We start from the raw sequence: 15,137 nt of genomic DNA, 5'->3' as shown, positions 1-15,137 counted from the left end.
GGCTTGAGGAATTATATTCCTCCTCCTACTCCTATTTCTTATTCCCAAACACCTGACCCCCTCACCCAGACTCCCAATCTCCAAAACCTGTGAATTCCTGATCTCCTGATCCCTTCTGAGGTTCCCAATCTGATAATTCTGGATGTGAATTCCCATGAAAATCTCTAAATGCAAATCAATGTGCAGTAAACAGAAAGAAACGTTTCATTTTCTTAAAACATTTTTATTAATTTCTGTACACCCATGCAGAAGTAAATAATAATTTAAATAATAAATAGTATAAATATGATACTTGATAAATACAATTAAATAGTAACTTAAATCAACCTGGAACATTCTAAGCTTGACAGTATTTACACCACTGAGAGATATTTTTAAACCAGATGTTACATTTTAAATAAAACACAGATTTTGGGCAATGAAGCACAAATAATATTCACCAGCCCAACATTCTAGGTAAAAAATATCTCTTGGTGTGTAGAACCAATTAGATTTCTCGCTGGGATCACTGCGTGTTACCCAGTCTGAAGAATGACAAATGGAGGCTGCAAGGCACTGGGAGAATGTAAGTTCTCCGGAGAGACAAACAACCCCAGCAATAGATCAGAGCAGCACATGTTCCATTCAAATAATGACCAGTCAAAACAGTAATAAACTACCGACAGCTTCTTCAAATTATTCACCATCGTACATTTTTTAAAAATGGTTTTTGTAGTGTTTGGTGAGTCTTCTCACCCCATCTTAATTGGTTAAGTGTTAACCACACATATTCTAGAAAGGTTAAGATCCTATGAAAAGTTAACCAATGGCATTGTAGAGGTGGAAGGCCAATTGGCTGCTGGGAGCTTGGCTGGCTTTATCACCCAACCGAAAGCTCAGAGACTTTACACGAGAAACATTACTGTGTTTTCACAAAGGTATCAGAGATATCATAACACAAATAGATGGTAAGGCATAGCCCATACTCTTCAAGGACCAATAACTGGCACCACAGGCTAACCAGCCTGAATATCAGACCTGAGCTAGTAAACTCTTTGGATTGTCTAATTACTCTCTCCCCGAAGAGCACCAGTTTAAATAACATGAACATTAAATATCATTTAAATAAGAAATAAATTAAAGAACCAGTTGCTTTCATAGTTCACTGAAATGAGAAATTCAGCTTATTTGGAGAACAATTATTGTGCAACCATCTCTTTACACGTTTGCAACACAATTCAGCTCATGAAACGTGAAGAATCCGGCACAGCAGTGATTCACCTACATCTGTTCCCAGTGGTAAAGGTATGTGGGAGTACAGGAATGTCATAGGGACAGGTGGAGGCCATTCAGCCCCTCTAGCCTATTCTGCCAGATGGGTCCAAGCATAGCGCCCCCTAATGAGCAACACTCTGTGCTGTGCAGGAATCTGGAGTGACGTTACTGAAAGTTCAGTGTGATAACCCATCACACTATCCAATTCTAAAACCCTAACACATTTGATCATTTTTGTCTCTGTAAGTCTTTACATAAAATGAAAGAGAATTGAATCTCCCTGTCCAATTAGTGCCAGATAGGACAATGTGCCCTAAACAGTTTTTGCTGCATTTCAATTTGAAATTCTCAGTAACTGTTAATCACTAGGGGCGACGCAAGATCCTTATACAGCAAACATTCCAAAGAAACTCTTTCCCTGGGCAGTGTCGACGTATCCCACCACCTCCTCATTAACCCTGGAGAAGATCTGATCTCCCTCCTCAAACTCAAATATGGCTCCCTGGTAGGAGGTTTTGTACCAGTGCTCTCCATGCTGGTGGTAATGGCAGGCGGACTTGGTGGCCTTCAGTAACAAGGCTTCCTCTGGATAACTCGGTGACAGCTTGACGAGCTCATGGCTCAGATAGATGGCCTTGTCCTGACAGCCCTTGCTGTAGAAGACCACCTGGGCGTAAACAAAGTACTGACCAGGGGTCTTGATGACGAGACTGTTGTCCCTGAACTCTACACCCTTGATGAAGGTGGAGTCCGCCTCATTCTGCCAAAAGATCTTCTTTTCTCTGCTGATTGGTGAAGCTGTGAGGACAGAAAGGAAACAGCATAAGGAAGGAATAAGGACAAAGAGATAGCTTAAATTTATATAGCGCCATTCACAACCTCAGGACATCACAAAGCACTTCACAACCAATGAGGTACTTTTGAAGTATAGTCACTGTGGTATTGCAGGAAATTAGACAATTAATTTGAGCATAGCAAGCTCCTGCAAATTGCACTGTGATAACAAATGACTCATCTGTTTTTCAGCTATATTAGGTGAATGATATATATTGGCCAGGACACCAGAGAGCCTTCTACCCCAAATAGGAGTGTAGCCAATTTGTGTTAACCATTAAGCAGTACAAGTTCTATTCATTGGTCACTGAAGGAAGTATTGCTAAATGCACAGAAATCTATGTTGAAGGAACTGATGTTAGCCAGGCAGTGAATAGATGGGATACAACTGGCTTCAGCATCCAGGGCAAGCCAGGATCCATGTCAGCCAGGATTTTACTCCTCCTTGCTCTTCACCAGCATCGGGTGGAATCCACAAATCAGAATAAATCTGTGTGTGGATTTAATCCCAAGTGCAATTGTAAAGCCCACCATCACTCCCAGGCTCAGCTCACACATCAGTGAAGTGCTGGAGTCACCAATCACCCAGGGAATGGGAGGAAGACATTTCACAGATGGATTTTGGCCCCATTGTGCCTGTGCAGCGTCTTTGTTAAGACTACCCAAATAATCCCATCCCCCCTTCTCTAACCCCAGCACCCTGAAATTCCTTGATGTGCTACAGCGATGGTGGTTATCTAAAGGACATGGGGTTATTAATGAGGTTGAGAATAGTTCTGTACCTGTCAGGTGAGCTGCGATTCTTCCCCTCGGGTCATTTCCCACCTGCTTCATGAGATGAGGCAAACCTGGAAATGGAAAAGACAGATTCTCAGTCACTATTGTAACAAACACACAGACTGAAAACTGACTGACAGTGAGAACGAGAGAGAGAGAGAGAGAAAGGAAAGAGAAATAGAGATGGGGCAAGGAGATAGAGTGTTAAGCAGCTTGCTGGGCAGATTGCCATTGACTGAGACAGCGAGAGAGAGAGATTGTGAAAATGATTGACTGAGAGCTAAGGAGAGATCTTGACAAGGAGAGAGATTGAGCAATATTGGGAAAGAAACAGATTGATCGAGAGAAAAATTGATAGAGATCGATAGAGAGAGAGAGAAGAGATTGGAAGAAAAGCAGATTGATAGAGCACTCACCACTGTTCTGGGGAGCTGCTGCCACGTTCGAATTCTGTCTTAATTCCTGGAGAAATTAAACAAGGAAAGAGATTAAGTTGTGAAATTCACCCTGAATTTCCATGATAATTTAGCAGGACCATGTTTGCATTCAATCCAGACCTACAGGTACATTATCTTTCTATTCTAAACGTTTTATTCTATTGTTTGGATGTATTTTTTAAAGAAAAAGATGCCTTTTTAAACTTTATGTTTTTCTGGTTCAGGTGTAATTATTGAAACCAGAATGAACAACATTGGCGCGATGGAGGAGAATCATTTGAGGTCTTTCTGAAACTAAATTCCAACTGTCTGATTGTCAGAGTCGAGACTGACAGCAGATTGTTCCTGTTTCTGCCTTAGTTGTGTCGACAGCGCAGACTAGTAACTATATTCCGCGTTTATCAGAGAGGGGTCTGCTATTAACTAGCTCGCTGGGCTAAAGCTGCATCATGTACAGAGTTGGATGTTAAACGTCTGCCGCTGTCCAGTACAGGGCTGCTGAGAGACGGCAGCAAAAGCTAGCCCCTTGGATGAAGTGACTGAACATCGTTTACCGCTTTACTGCAAGGAGGTGAGCTGGAGACCCACACTGAAATAACTACACAGCCTTAGAGCGCACTTAAAGCAGACTCCCTGAGGAATGCAGAAAACCAGAGAAAGACGGAACTTGATCACTGTTCTCCAGAGAAAGTCACTCACCTGCTTGGAAGGGAGAACTCCGAGCTGACAGAGTGCGAGGTAGGAAGACACAGCCAACAAGCCGAGCACAGCCACCGCACACAGGGACGGCCAGAAACAGCTTCTCTTCGGCTCCGACTGCCTGACGACAAATACTGCTCCACTCTCAAGGTCCAGCGACTTGTTCTCGGCGCTCATGGTGTCAGATGTGATTCGGAGTTTTTGTGAGTACCTGGCGTCTGTGTGTGTGAGTGAGTGAGTGATCCAGCCGTGTACTCTCTCACTCTCAGCCAGTGCTGTGTGACTTCTGCAGCTCCACAGCAGCTCAATATAAAGAGCAGGGCCTCTCACTGGTAACGGTGATGTCATGGAATGGGGAATACCCAGCCGAAAGCGGCAGCGTTTGGAAACTGCCATTCTCCTGATCCGAATGTAACTATGTTGTGATTTGAGGGGGGTGATCTGCCCAACTTTCACTCCACATGTAAATAGGCAGTTTCCCAAACCCTGGTGAAACTTGGACAAAACCAAAAGTGGATCCCACAAAATGTCCCAATCTTTAAATTTATCCTAATGTGCCAATGACTGTCATTAACAATGAAAGGGACAGGATATAGAAAGATATAAACAGAGAACTAAACCAACCGAAGAACTTGCATTTATATAGCACCTGTCACAACCTCGTAGCACCTCAGAGCCTTTTTACAGGGAGTGAAGTCCTTTTTGAAGCACAGTTACTGTTGTGATATAGGAAGCAGAAAACCAACTTAGACATAGCAAGCTCAAATGAACAAAAAACAAATAAAAGATCAGACCAATGTGATACTTGTCGAGGCGATGAGTACTAGAAAGCACAAAGTTCACAAAGGATATATTGATCTTGGGGTGTTGCGGAGCAGGTTTGCTTGAATTACATCAGGACTTCAAGGGTTAAATCATGAGGAACGGCTGCATAAACTTGGCTTGTGTTCCCATGTGTATAAGAGACTGAGGGGGGGGCAGGGGTGGGGGGGGGGTGGGTGATCTGTTCAAGGGGATTTAAAATATCAAGGGATCCGATACAGTCAATTTGCAGAAGTTTTATCCTCTGCTGGGTGATCAAAGGACAAGTGGGCATAAGATTCATATTAGAGCAAGGATGTTCAGTGGGGATATCAGTGAACACTTTTTTTTACACAAAGGGAAGTAGAAATCTTGGACTATCTCCCTCCAAAAAAGCTTTGGCTTCTGGCGGGGATGAGGTGCGGAGGCAGGGGGAGGGGGGGGTGGGGTGGGGTGGTGCAGGTGCAGCTTTCAAGACTGAAATAATAGATTTCTGTTTGGGTACCAAGGGACATGGAGTTGAGATATAGATCAGCCATAATCTAATTGCATGGCAGAACGGAGCAGAAGGGCTGAATGTCCTCCCTCATTCATATGTTCCAATGTTCCGATGACCTGGTAGTGTTATATCTAACCTATGTTACAGCTGACTTGGAGTATTACTAAAGTGGGCTTAATGGACTAGGTCTGAAGGAGTTTATCTATATTTAACATGCAGTATTTCCCTGGGATTTAGAGAGACATTTCTCCTCACCTACGGCCTGTTTAACCTCAATGAACACATGAATTCACTGACTCCTCCTTCCTCAAAACCAATGTTCTTCAATCTGCTTTCTAGAAATAGGGAACTAAGTTATTAATCATAGAATGAACCATAAAATTATTCAATTGTTATTGCAGTGAAGGAGACCATTGGGCCCCTTGTGCCCGAGATAGTTCTCTGTAACAGCTGCTTAGCTAGTCCCATGCCCTGCCTTTTCTCTGTGACCCTGGAAATTCATTCTCTTCAGATAATGATCTAATTCTCTTTTGAAAGCCACAATTGAACCTGTCTCCACCACACTCTCAGGCATTCCAGATCATAATAGCCCACTGGAACAATTTCTCCCTATCTACACTATCCAGGCCCCTCATATCTGAACATCTGTAACCAACCTGTTTGCAATTTCCCCTTCTCTGGAAAGAACAGCCTCAGCTTCTTCAATCTATCTGCGTATCTGAAGCTTCTCATCACCAGAACCATTCTTGTAAATCATTTCAGCATCCTCTCAAAGGTCTTCCCCTCCTTTCAAAGGTGTAGTGTCCAGGATTGGAGACTAAACCAGTGTTTTATTTAGTTTGCCATAACTTCCTTGCTTTTGTACTCTGCCTCTATTTATAACTCCCAGGTTGCCATATGCTTTCTTATTCTGTCCTGCCACCTTGAACAATTTTTGCAAACATACCCCCAGGGCTCTCTGCTCCTGAGTCTCCTTTACATTTGCACCCTTTGTTTCATATTGCCTCTCCCAATTCTTCCCAGCAAAATGACACTTCTCTGCATTAAAGTTCATCTGTCACATGTCCATCCATTTCACCAATCTGTCTATGTCCTTTTCGCACTTAATAATACTACCCTTGTGGTTCAAGTTTTTTTTTGCTTCCAAGTTTTATGTCATTCACAAATTTTGAAATTGTCCCCTGCACACCCAAGTGTATGTCTTTAATGTATAACAGGAAAAGCAGGGCTCTTAACAATGACCTTTGGGGAACCCTAGTGTATACCTTCCTCCAGTTCGAAAAACAACCACTCTGTTTCCTGTCAGTTAGCCAATTTCATATCCCCATGCTGATACTGTCCCTGTTATTTCATTAGCTCTAACTTTGCTCACAAGTCTGTTGTGCAGCACTTTATCAAATGCCTTTTGGAAGTCCAGATACACCGCATCAACAGCATTACCCTCATCAACCCTTTCTGTTACTTCTTCAAGAAACTCCAGTCAGTTAGTTAAACATGATTTTCCCTGATCAAATCCATGCTAGTTTTTCATTTCCCTCAGTGACTGTTAATTTTGTTTCATGATTTATCATTTCTAATTTTTTTTCCCACCACTGAGTGTTAAACTGATTGGCTTTTAGTTACTGGGTTTATCCTTGCAAACTTTTTTGAACAAGGGTGTAATATTTTTCAATTCTCCAGTCCTCTAACATCACCGATGTAACTAAAGAGGACTGGAAGGTTATGTCCAGTGCCTTCACAATTTCTAGCCTTAGTTCCCTCAGGCTCTTTGGATGCATTTCATCTGGTCTAGATGCCTTTTCAGTTTGAAGTATAGCCAGTCTATCTAATACCTCTTCCTCTTCAATTTTAAACCCAAGTGCCTCAGCTACCTCTTTTTTTTTGTTTTCTTTGATGGGATGTGAGCATTTCAGGCAAGACCTGCATTTGTTGCCCATCCCCAATTGCCTTTGAACTGCATAGCTTACTAGGCCATTGCAAAAGGCAATCTGGTGTAACATTTAGGCCAGACAGGGATTTCTTTCCATAAAGGGCATTGATGAAGCAGGTTTTTTTTTTTCACAACCACCATGACATCATTACTGAGACTAGTTCTCAATTCCAGATATAAATTATTGAACTGAGGTTCTACCATTTGAACCCATGTCCCCAGAGCATTAGCCTGGGTTACTGGCCCAATGATATTACACTACGCCATGACCTCCCATGATAACTTGAGCAGCATCTTGTTCCTTGGTAGAAAGACAAATGCAAAGTACTCAGTTATTTATTTTTTTAACTTCCCTTTGGACATGCCATATTTAGCCTGGCGCTCACTTTTACTATCAACCTGACATCTGTCAGATGCTCTCTTTTTCTGCTTCATTTTACCTTCTGCCTCTTTTTTTCCTTCCAGTTTTTTACCTTCCCTTTTCCACCTCATGGGAATTTACCTTTGGCATTTTACAAGCTGAACAATTAATTCACAAAAAAGGAAGCAGTTAATCTGAAGCCACTTCTTAGAGTTAATCTTACAGAGAAACTATTTTCCCCGGGTGAGCGAATCCAGAACAGGAGGACATCATTTTAAATTTGAGCCAAGCCGTTCAGGAGTGAATTCAGGAAGCACTTCACACAAAAATGTAATAGGAATCTGGAACTCTCTTCCTTCAAAAGCCGAGGCTGTTGTGCCAGTAAAAACTTTCAGAATTATGGTTCACAGGTTTTTCAAGTGTATCACAGGATATGGAACAAAAGTGGTCGAATGAAATTGAGATACAGGTCAGCCATTATCTAGCTGAACGGTGGAAGAGTTTTGATGAGCTGAATGGCTTCTCCTGTTCCTATGCATCTAATCTTTGGAATTAATTGGACAGAAAATTTGGCGATGCATTCTTGCAAATCAAATTTCAGCAGTTATATCTCTTTTTGCAAATAGTGCCATGGGATGTTTCACATCCAGCTGAAAAGGGATCTCTGTTTAACATCACATCCAGCAATGCTAAACTCACTCAATATGGCACTGTAACATCAGCTTCAATTTTGGAGTGAGATTTGAACCCACGACCTTTTGTCTCAGAGGTAAAAAACCTTACATTCAAGCTAAGGTGATACATAAAGCTAAGTGCTCCAATTGGAACAGGTGAATCTACCCCAGGTGAATCTTTTCATGGAATAGTTCTCAAGCTCAGATTGGGATTGAATGAGTAACAAAAAATCCAAAATCCTGAATCCAAATACAGCACCTTCCATAATCTCAGGACATCCCAAAGCTCTTTACAGCCAATGAACTACATTTGTAGTGTAGTCACTGTTGTAATGTAAGGAATGCAGTAGCCAGCTTGCACAGAATAAGGTCCCACAAGCAGCAATGTGATCATACCCAGACAATCTGATTTGGGGATAAATCTTGGAACACTTCCCTGCTTTTCTTCAAGATGGTGACATGGGATCTTTTACGTTCACTCAAGAGGGAAAACGAGACCTCGGTTTAACATCTCTGGCAGCACTCCTGGCACCGGAGTGTCAGCCTAGATTATGGGTTCACGTCTCTCAACTGAGACTTGAACCCATGCCATTCTGCCTCCGAGTGGTGAGAAGTAACCCACTGTAGCAAAGATAAAGAAGGGGAGCTGACCCGGACTCTGCAATGAAATCATAGAATCACAGAATTATTACAGTGCAGAAGGAGGCCATTTGGCCCATCATCCCTGCACCGGCTCTCTGAATGAGCATTTCACCGAGTGCCATTCTCCTGCCTTTCTCCGTAACCCTGTACATTGGTTCTTTTCACCTAATTCCCTCTTGAATGACTCGATTGAGCCTGTCTCCACTGCACTTCCAGACAGTGCATTCCAGACCTGAATCGCTCACTGTGTAAAAAAAAGTTTTCTCTCACATCATTTTCGCTTCTTTTGTCAATTACCTTAAATCTCTCCCCTCTCATTCTCAAACCATTCACGAGTGGGGACACTTCCTCCCTATCTACTCTGCCCATGATTTTGAATACCTCTATCGAACCTCCTCTCAGCCTACTTGTCCCCATGGAAAACAATCCCAACTTCTCCAATCTATCTTCATAACTGGAGTTTCTCATCCCTGGAACCATTCTCGGCAACCTTTTCTGCACTCTCTCCAATGCTTTCATATCCTTCAATACTCCAGTTGAGATCTAATCATCTCTAATGCAAGTTCAACAGACCATCCTTGATACCAGAACAAAAAATGCTGAAAAAACTCAGCAGGTCTGGCAGCATCTGTGTAGAGAGAAACAGAGTTAACATTTTGAGTCTGTATGACTGTACTTCAGAACTCTGACTTGAAACGTTATCTCTGTTTCTCTCTCCGCAGATGCTGCCAACCCTGCTGAGTTTCCCCAGCATGTTTTGTTTTTATTTCAGATTTCCAGCATCCGCAGTATTTTGCTTTCCTTGATCTTGTACTTTAAAGATAAGAAGAGTGAGATATTCTGAAAGCCGTCAGTAGCATCCTAAAGACTGTGCTATTTCTGCCTGACCAGTGAGTGATGGTGAAGTCACTGGGAAGCTGAGCTGGAAGAGTCATGAGTGAGCTAGCTGAGTTCACTGAGAGCAAAGCAACTGTGAGTGATGAGCTGGTGATGACTAACAAACCCTTCCCGTTCGCTGTTGAAGACAGTGCCTAAGTTTCATTCCCTTTTCTTCAAATTTTGAATGAAATCAAACAAAAGTGAAGACCTTCTAACTCTGGCCGACTATTCAGAGCGGATTTTTGGGTGTGAAATTCATTCAGAAACCAATGAAAAACGGGGTGCAGTGTAAAACAGTCATTCAATCCATTATAGCTCATTTTGTCAAGGCAAATTTTGACCCCACCCTTTTTCATTTTTTCCATTTTTGCATCAGTTTTATCGTGACCTTTCAGTGCTCATTACACCATCTGGGCTTCTGCTTTTTCCCTCTGCGTTTCCCTCCTCTCCTGAAGGTGAGGGCAGTGAAATCAGATGTCGGGCAGGCAATACAAGAAGGTCTGCTATTGCATTGCCCTCGGCTACATGTTCAAGAATAGAAAAGCAGTATGTTATTTAACTGGAGAGAGATTGCAGAACTCTGAGGTATGGAGGGATCTGGTGTCCTGGTGCATGAATCAGGAAAAGCTAATATGCAGACACAGCAAGTGATTAGGAAGGCAAATGGAATAGTATTGTTTATTGCAAGGGGGAATGGAATATAGAAGCAGGGATGTTTTGTTGCTGTTGTACAGAGCATTGGTGAGAGCCCATCTAGAGTAATATGTACATTTTTGGTCTCCTTATTTAAGAAAGGATATAAATGCATTAGAAACAGTTCAGAGAAGGTTCACTCGACTGGTTTATCTTACAGCCTGGCTCTGCATCCATTGTAGTTTAGAAGAATGAGAGTTGATCTTATTGAAACATATAAGATCCAGAGGGGACTTGACAGGGTGGATGCTGAAAGGATGTTTCCCCTTGTGGGAGTGACTAGAACTAGAGGAGACAGTTTAAAAATAAAGGTCTCCCATTTAAGACGGAGATGTTGAAAGACTGGTAGCTAAAGTCAACTGGGACCGCAGTGATGGGTGACTGGGAATTGGTATTGGATAGGACAGGGGCAGCAGAGTTTTGGATGATGTCAGGCTAAGCATGGACATGGCTGGTGTTGGAATAGTCAAGTTGAGAGTTGCAGGGTGAGAATTTCAACAGCAGAAACAGCAGGAGGGGAGCGATGTTAAGGAAGTGGAAGTAAATTTTTTTTGCTAAAAGCAAAACCCTGCAGATGCTAGAAATCTGAAATAAAAACAGCAAATGCAGATCTCGCAGCGTCTATGGAGAGAGAAACAGCGTTAATGTTTCGAGTCCGTATGACTATTCTTCAGAGCTAAAGAGAAGTAGAAATGTAATAAATTTTATACTGTTTAAGAGGGGATGAAGCAGGTCAGGGGTAACTGGGAGCTCAGGAGAGATTGACAAAAATGTCATGGACACAAGACAAAGGGAGTGTTAATGGCAGTGTTAAAGACTAAAGAAGGTGCTGATAGTGGTATAAAGGTAAGATAGCAAACAATGGTCTGCGCTCTGTGAAAGCACAGCGTAGAAACAAGTGACAGACTGCCCTGTAGGGTGGCAGCTGGGTGGTGCTAGGGAATGGGCTGAGGGAAAGGATTTTAAAAAAAATTGAAAAGAATAAATAAAGAAATAAAAATTGAAAATAATTGGGTTAAAACATTTCTTTTTGGGTCTGGGTAATGGCGAGAATAGGTGCCAGAAACTCAGCTCAGAGCTAGACTGCACACTGAGATGCTACTTTTCTATTCTTGGGCAGATGGTAAAGCAATAACAACCTGAAACTGTGAGAAAGGTGGGGGGCAGATTCAGTGATGAGGGTACCGAGCTTGTGGCAGGGTCCAAAGATAATTGGCTTTGATCTTACCTTCAACTGAAAGAAACTACTTCTCATCCAGGGCTGGAGGTTGGACAGAGACATACAGAGGTGGAGGGAGGAGATGGGAATGTAACACTGGCATGTCAGCAGTTATGGGGAGATGGTAGCATGGTGGTAATGTCACTGGACTGGTAATCCAGAAGCCCAGGCTAATTCCGCTGGTGGGATTTAAATTAATTTAAGAACTGAATAATGAAACTGGTGACTATAAAACTATATTACAGTACAAACCCATCAGCTTCACTAATGTTCTTTCAGGAAGGAAATCTGCCGTCCTTACCTGGTCTGGCCTACATGTGACTTCAGATCCCCAGCAATGTGGTTGACTCTTGACTGCCCTCTGAAATGGCCCAGCAAGCCACTCAAGGGCAATTAGGGATGTGCAATAAATGCTGGCCTTGCCAGTGATGCCCACGTCCCATGAAAGAATAAAGAAAACATGTGGAACCTGACGCCAAATGTTTGGATGGTGTTGCCGAGGGATGTGAGGAAGAGGAGCAACCAAGAATAGCTTCTTGAAGATCTCTGGGGGAAAGAGAAGCCATTGCTGGGGATGATCTAAGTATGGCTGAATAGAGAAAAGTGGAAGCAAAGTGAGAGCAGTCCCAGCCAGCTAATCGACAGAGAAGAGTTGTTGGAGGAGGATATGTGAACAAACGTGTCAAAGGCTGCAAACAGGTTGGCAAGAACAAGGAGGAAAAATGCACCACAGTTCACAATCCTAAAGGACATCATTTGTCACTTTGATGAAGGATGCCTTGCTGGGGCAGGAATCTAATTCGGGAACAGGTTTTGTAGGCAGCAACACATTCAAAGACTTTTGAAGTGGAATGGGAGGTGGGGGATGGGGTGGTAATTTACAAGGATGCTCGGTCAAGGGTGGGACCATCGAGGAGCAGGGTGACGGGATCAAGTTGAAGGAGATGGAGGGACCAAACCCGAGGAGAAGGAACAGCCCGCCAAATCAGCTAAAATGGGGGCGAGGACAGGAAGTTGAGTAGTCAGTGGTTTCGTGGGAATGAGATCAAAGGAACACGAGGGTTGAAAGAACAGAAAAAGCTCGAAGAAAGCAGAAGAGAAGATAAGGGAAAAACTAAAGAAGGACGTTAGTTCAGGACAGTGTGGGGGTGAGGGTTGGGGTGTGGAGGAGGCGGTAGCCTGGGAACTGGTTTGCTTTGATGACAATGGAGAAGAAGGAAATCAGTATCAGCAGTGAACGGATCTTCATGATGAAGACGTGCATTAGCTCCTCATGTTGCTATTGGAGGTGAGGGTGGAGGTGAAATGAAAGGTTTTCAAGGGGAGGGTTAGTAGTGGGACAGATAAAGCAGTTGCTTCAGCATGGTCTTCAGTTGCCGGTTTTGCCAGTATAGAGAAAGGACTGGAATTGTTTGATATGATCCGGGGAGATCTGGTGATGAATGGCTAAACCAGTGGTGCATCAGACATGTTCCACCTGCAACCTTTGGATTCCAGGGAACAGACATGGGAAGGAGGGTCTCCCAGAATGACCAGGATAGAATCAAGAAATCCTTTAATTGGGACATCAAAGGAAGAGCTGAGGGAGTGTATATACAGACACTGAAATAATGTGGCTTCTGGAGAGACAAAGGAGGTGGGGCTAGGGAAGAGATGTACTTCAGGGAGAAACCTAGTGGGGAGACAGGGAATAATAGGGAGATGAGAGGACTGGAACAACATGAGATACTCAAAGGAGGAGAAGGTGCTATAAGAGACAATATGGCAAGTGTCCAGAATGTGGCCTGGTGCTAAGAGCCATACCATCACTGAAGGTCTTTGGGTTCAGACACTGGTGGAAAGTATAGGCATGCAAGGAGGGTTTGTTAAGGAGTCAAGGTATTGTCAGTTGTGAGTTGAATTTCATTCAAAGCCATGTTGTCAATGCGTAAGATCGTGAAGCCTGATCACGCGAAGTAACATTCTGGAAGGAATTGCAGAGAGGGGCAAAGGATGTTGAGCTACTGGCAGGGCCCAGGGTGATTGAGGTGATGAGAGAGAGTGGGAATGAGATCGTGCTTGGTGAAATTAGCCCCCTTCCCTTCCTTACTCCATGAGCCTACTCGGTGTACAATTTGGCGAACTAGGCATCTCGGGCAGCGTTTGCCCAAAAGGTGGCAGTGGTGGGTGCTTTGTTTTGTGGATAGGCACAGAGGGGAGCTGAGGGCTTATTCAAAGGGAATTCAAGAGAAGGGACAGCTGGAGGAGAGCAGGAAGGCAGAATAGTAATGGGGTAGCAGACGGACTGCAATGGTTAAAGGTTGAGGCTCACTGCCATCTTCTCCAGAGCAATCAAGGATGGGCAACAAACATTGGCTTTGCCACCAATGCTCACATCCCATGAACAAATTTTTAAAAATAGAGGCCAATTTAAGGAATAGATGAGAGGCTTTGAAGAGATGAAAGGTGGCATGAGCTGGTGACAGGAAAATGAGGGGACAAGGGAGAGCTGCCGGGAAGACTTAAAGGCAAAGGAAGAGGGAATTGGCTTGGTAACAGAGTGAATCCAAAATGTGTAAATGAATGGACACAGGGGGGAACTCAGTTTACAAAGACATGGCAGAGAAAGCAACCTTTATTGTAACGGGGAGAACGTGTTGTTAAAAAGATATTAATGTTAATAGGTGTTAATAGTAGATCTGAGAGAGTTCAAACCTTAAGTTTGTTGTCGTGGGTCATGTGGTGACTTAAGGAAGTGAACACCATTGTGTAACATCATCACACAAGACCTATCATCTGAAAATTCCAGTTTCTACTCTGGGGCTATCCTTTTTCTGAGTAAAGCGGGATTTCCCTACTCTAAATGGATTGTATCAGATGATTTGATCAACTGCTCCTTGCATTCAAATATTGGTTCAAAGCCGCTCATCTCTTCCTTGAATTGGCCTCTGTTTTTAAAAATTTGTTCATGGGCTGTGAGCATCGGTGGCAAAGCCAACGTTTGTTACTCATCCTTGATAGCCCTGGAGAAGATGGCAGTGAGCCTCCATCTTTAACCATTGCAGTCCATCTGGCACAGGCATACAGTGTTTTTGGGAAGAGAGTTACAAAATGTTGACCCAGCAACGGTGAAGGAACAGAGAAATATTTCCAAAGCAGGATTGTGTGTGGCTTGAAGGGGAACTTGCAGGTGGTGGTGTTCCCAAGCATCTGCTGCCCTTATCCTTCCAAGTGGTGAAGGTCATGGGTTTGGACAGTGCTGTTGAAGCACCCCTGGTGAGTTGCTGCAGTGCATCTTTCAGTTGGTGCACACTGCTGCCACTGTGCGTCAGTGGTGAAGGAAGTGAATGTTCAAACGAGTGAATGGGACTCTGATTAAGTGGATACTTTGTCTTGGATGGTGTTGGGCATCTTAGGTGTCATTGGAGCTTGTTATTAGGCAACTGGGGAGTATTCCAT

The 15,137-nt window shown here is 43.3% G+C and overlaps 1 protein-coding gene across 1 annotated transcript; it reads right to left on the bottom strand.

The window, feature by feature from the left end:
* Positions 1–207: 207 nt before the first annotated feature.
* On the bottom strand, positions 208–4,255 carry LOC121291615 (tumor necrosis factor-like). The gene is made up of 4 exons (XM_041213058.1): positions 4,002–4,255; positions 3,282–3,327; positions 2,871–2,936; positions 208–2,052 (listed from the first exon to the last, which is right to left on the bottom strand). Exons 1-4 carry the CDS (start codon positions 4,176–4,178, stop codon positions 1,640–1,642), a joined length of 702 nt encoding a protein of 233 aa, XP_041068992.1. The 5' UTR covers positions 4,179–4,255; the 3' UTR covers positions 208–1,639.
* Positions 4,256–15,137: the final 10,882 nt, after the last annotated feature.

The sequence above is a fragment of the Carcharodon carcharias genome, chromosome 19 (genome assembly GCF_017639515.1).
Source record: "Carcharodon carcharias isolate sCarCar2 chromosome 19, sCarCar2.pri, whole genome shotgun sequence".
NCBI classification, from domain to species: Eukaryota; Metazoa; Chordata; class Chondrichthyes; order Lamniformes; family Lamnidae; genus Carcharodon; species Carcharodon carcharias.
Note: the sequence above shows the minus strand (reverse complement) of the source record. Positions and strands in the feature narration are given on the sequence as shown.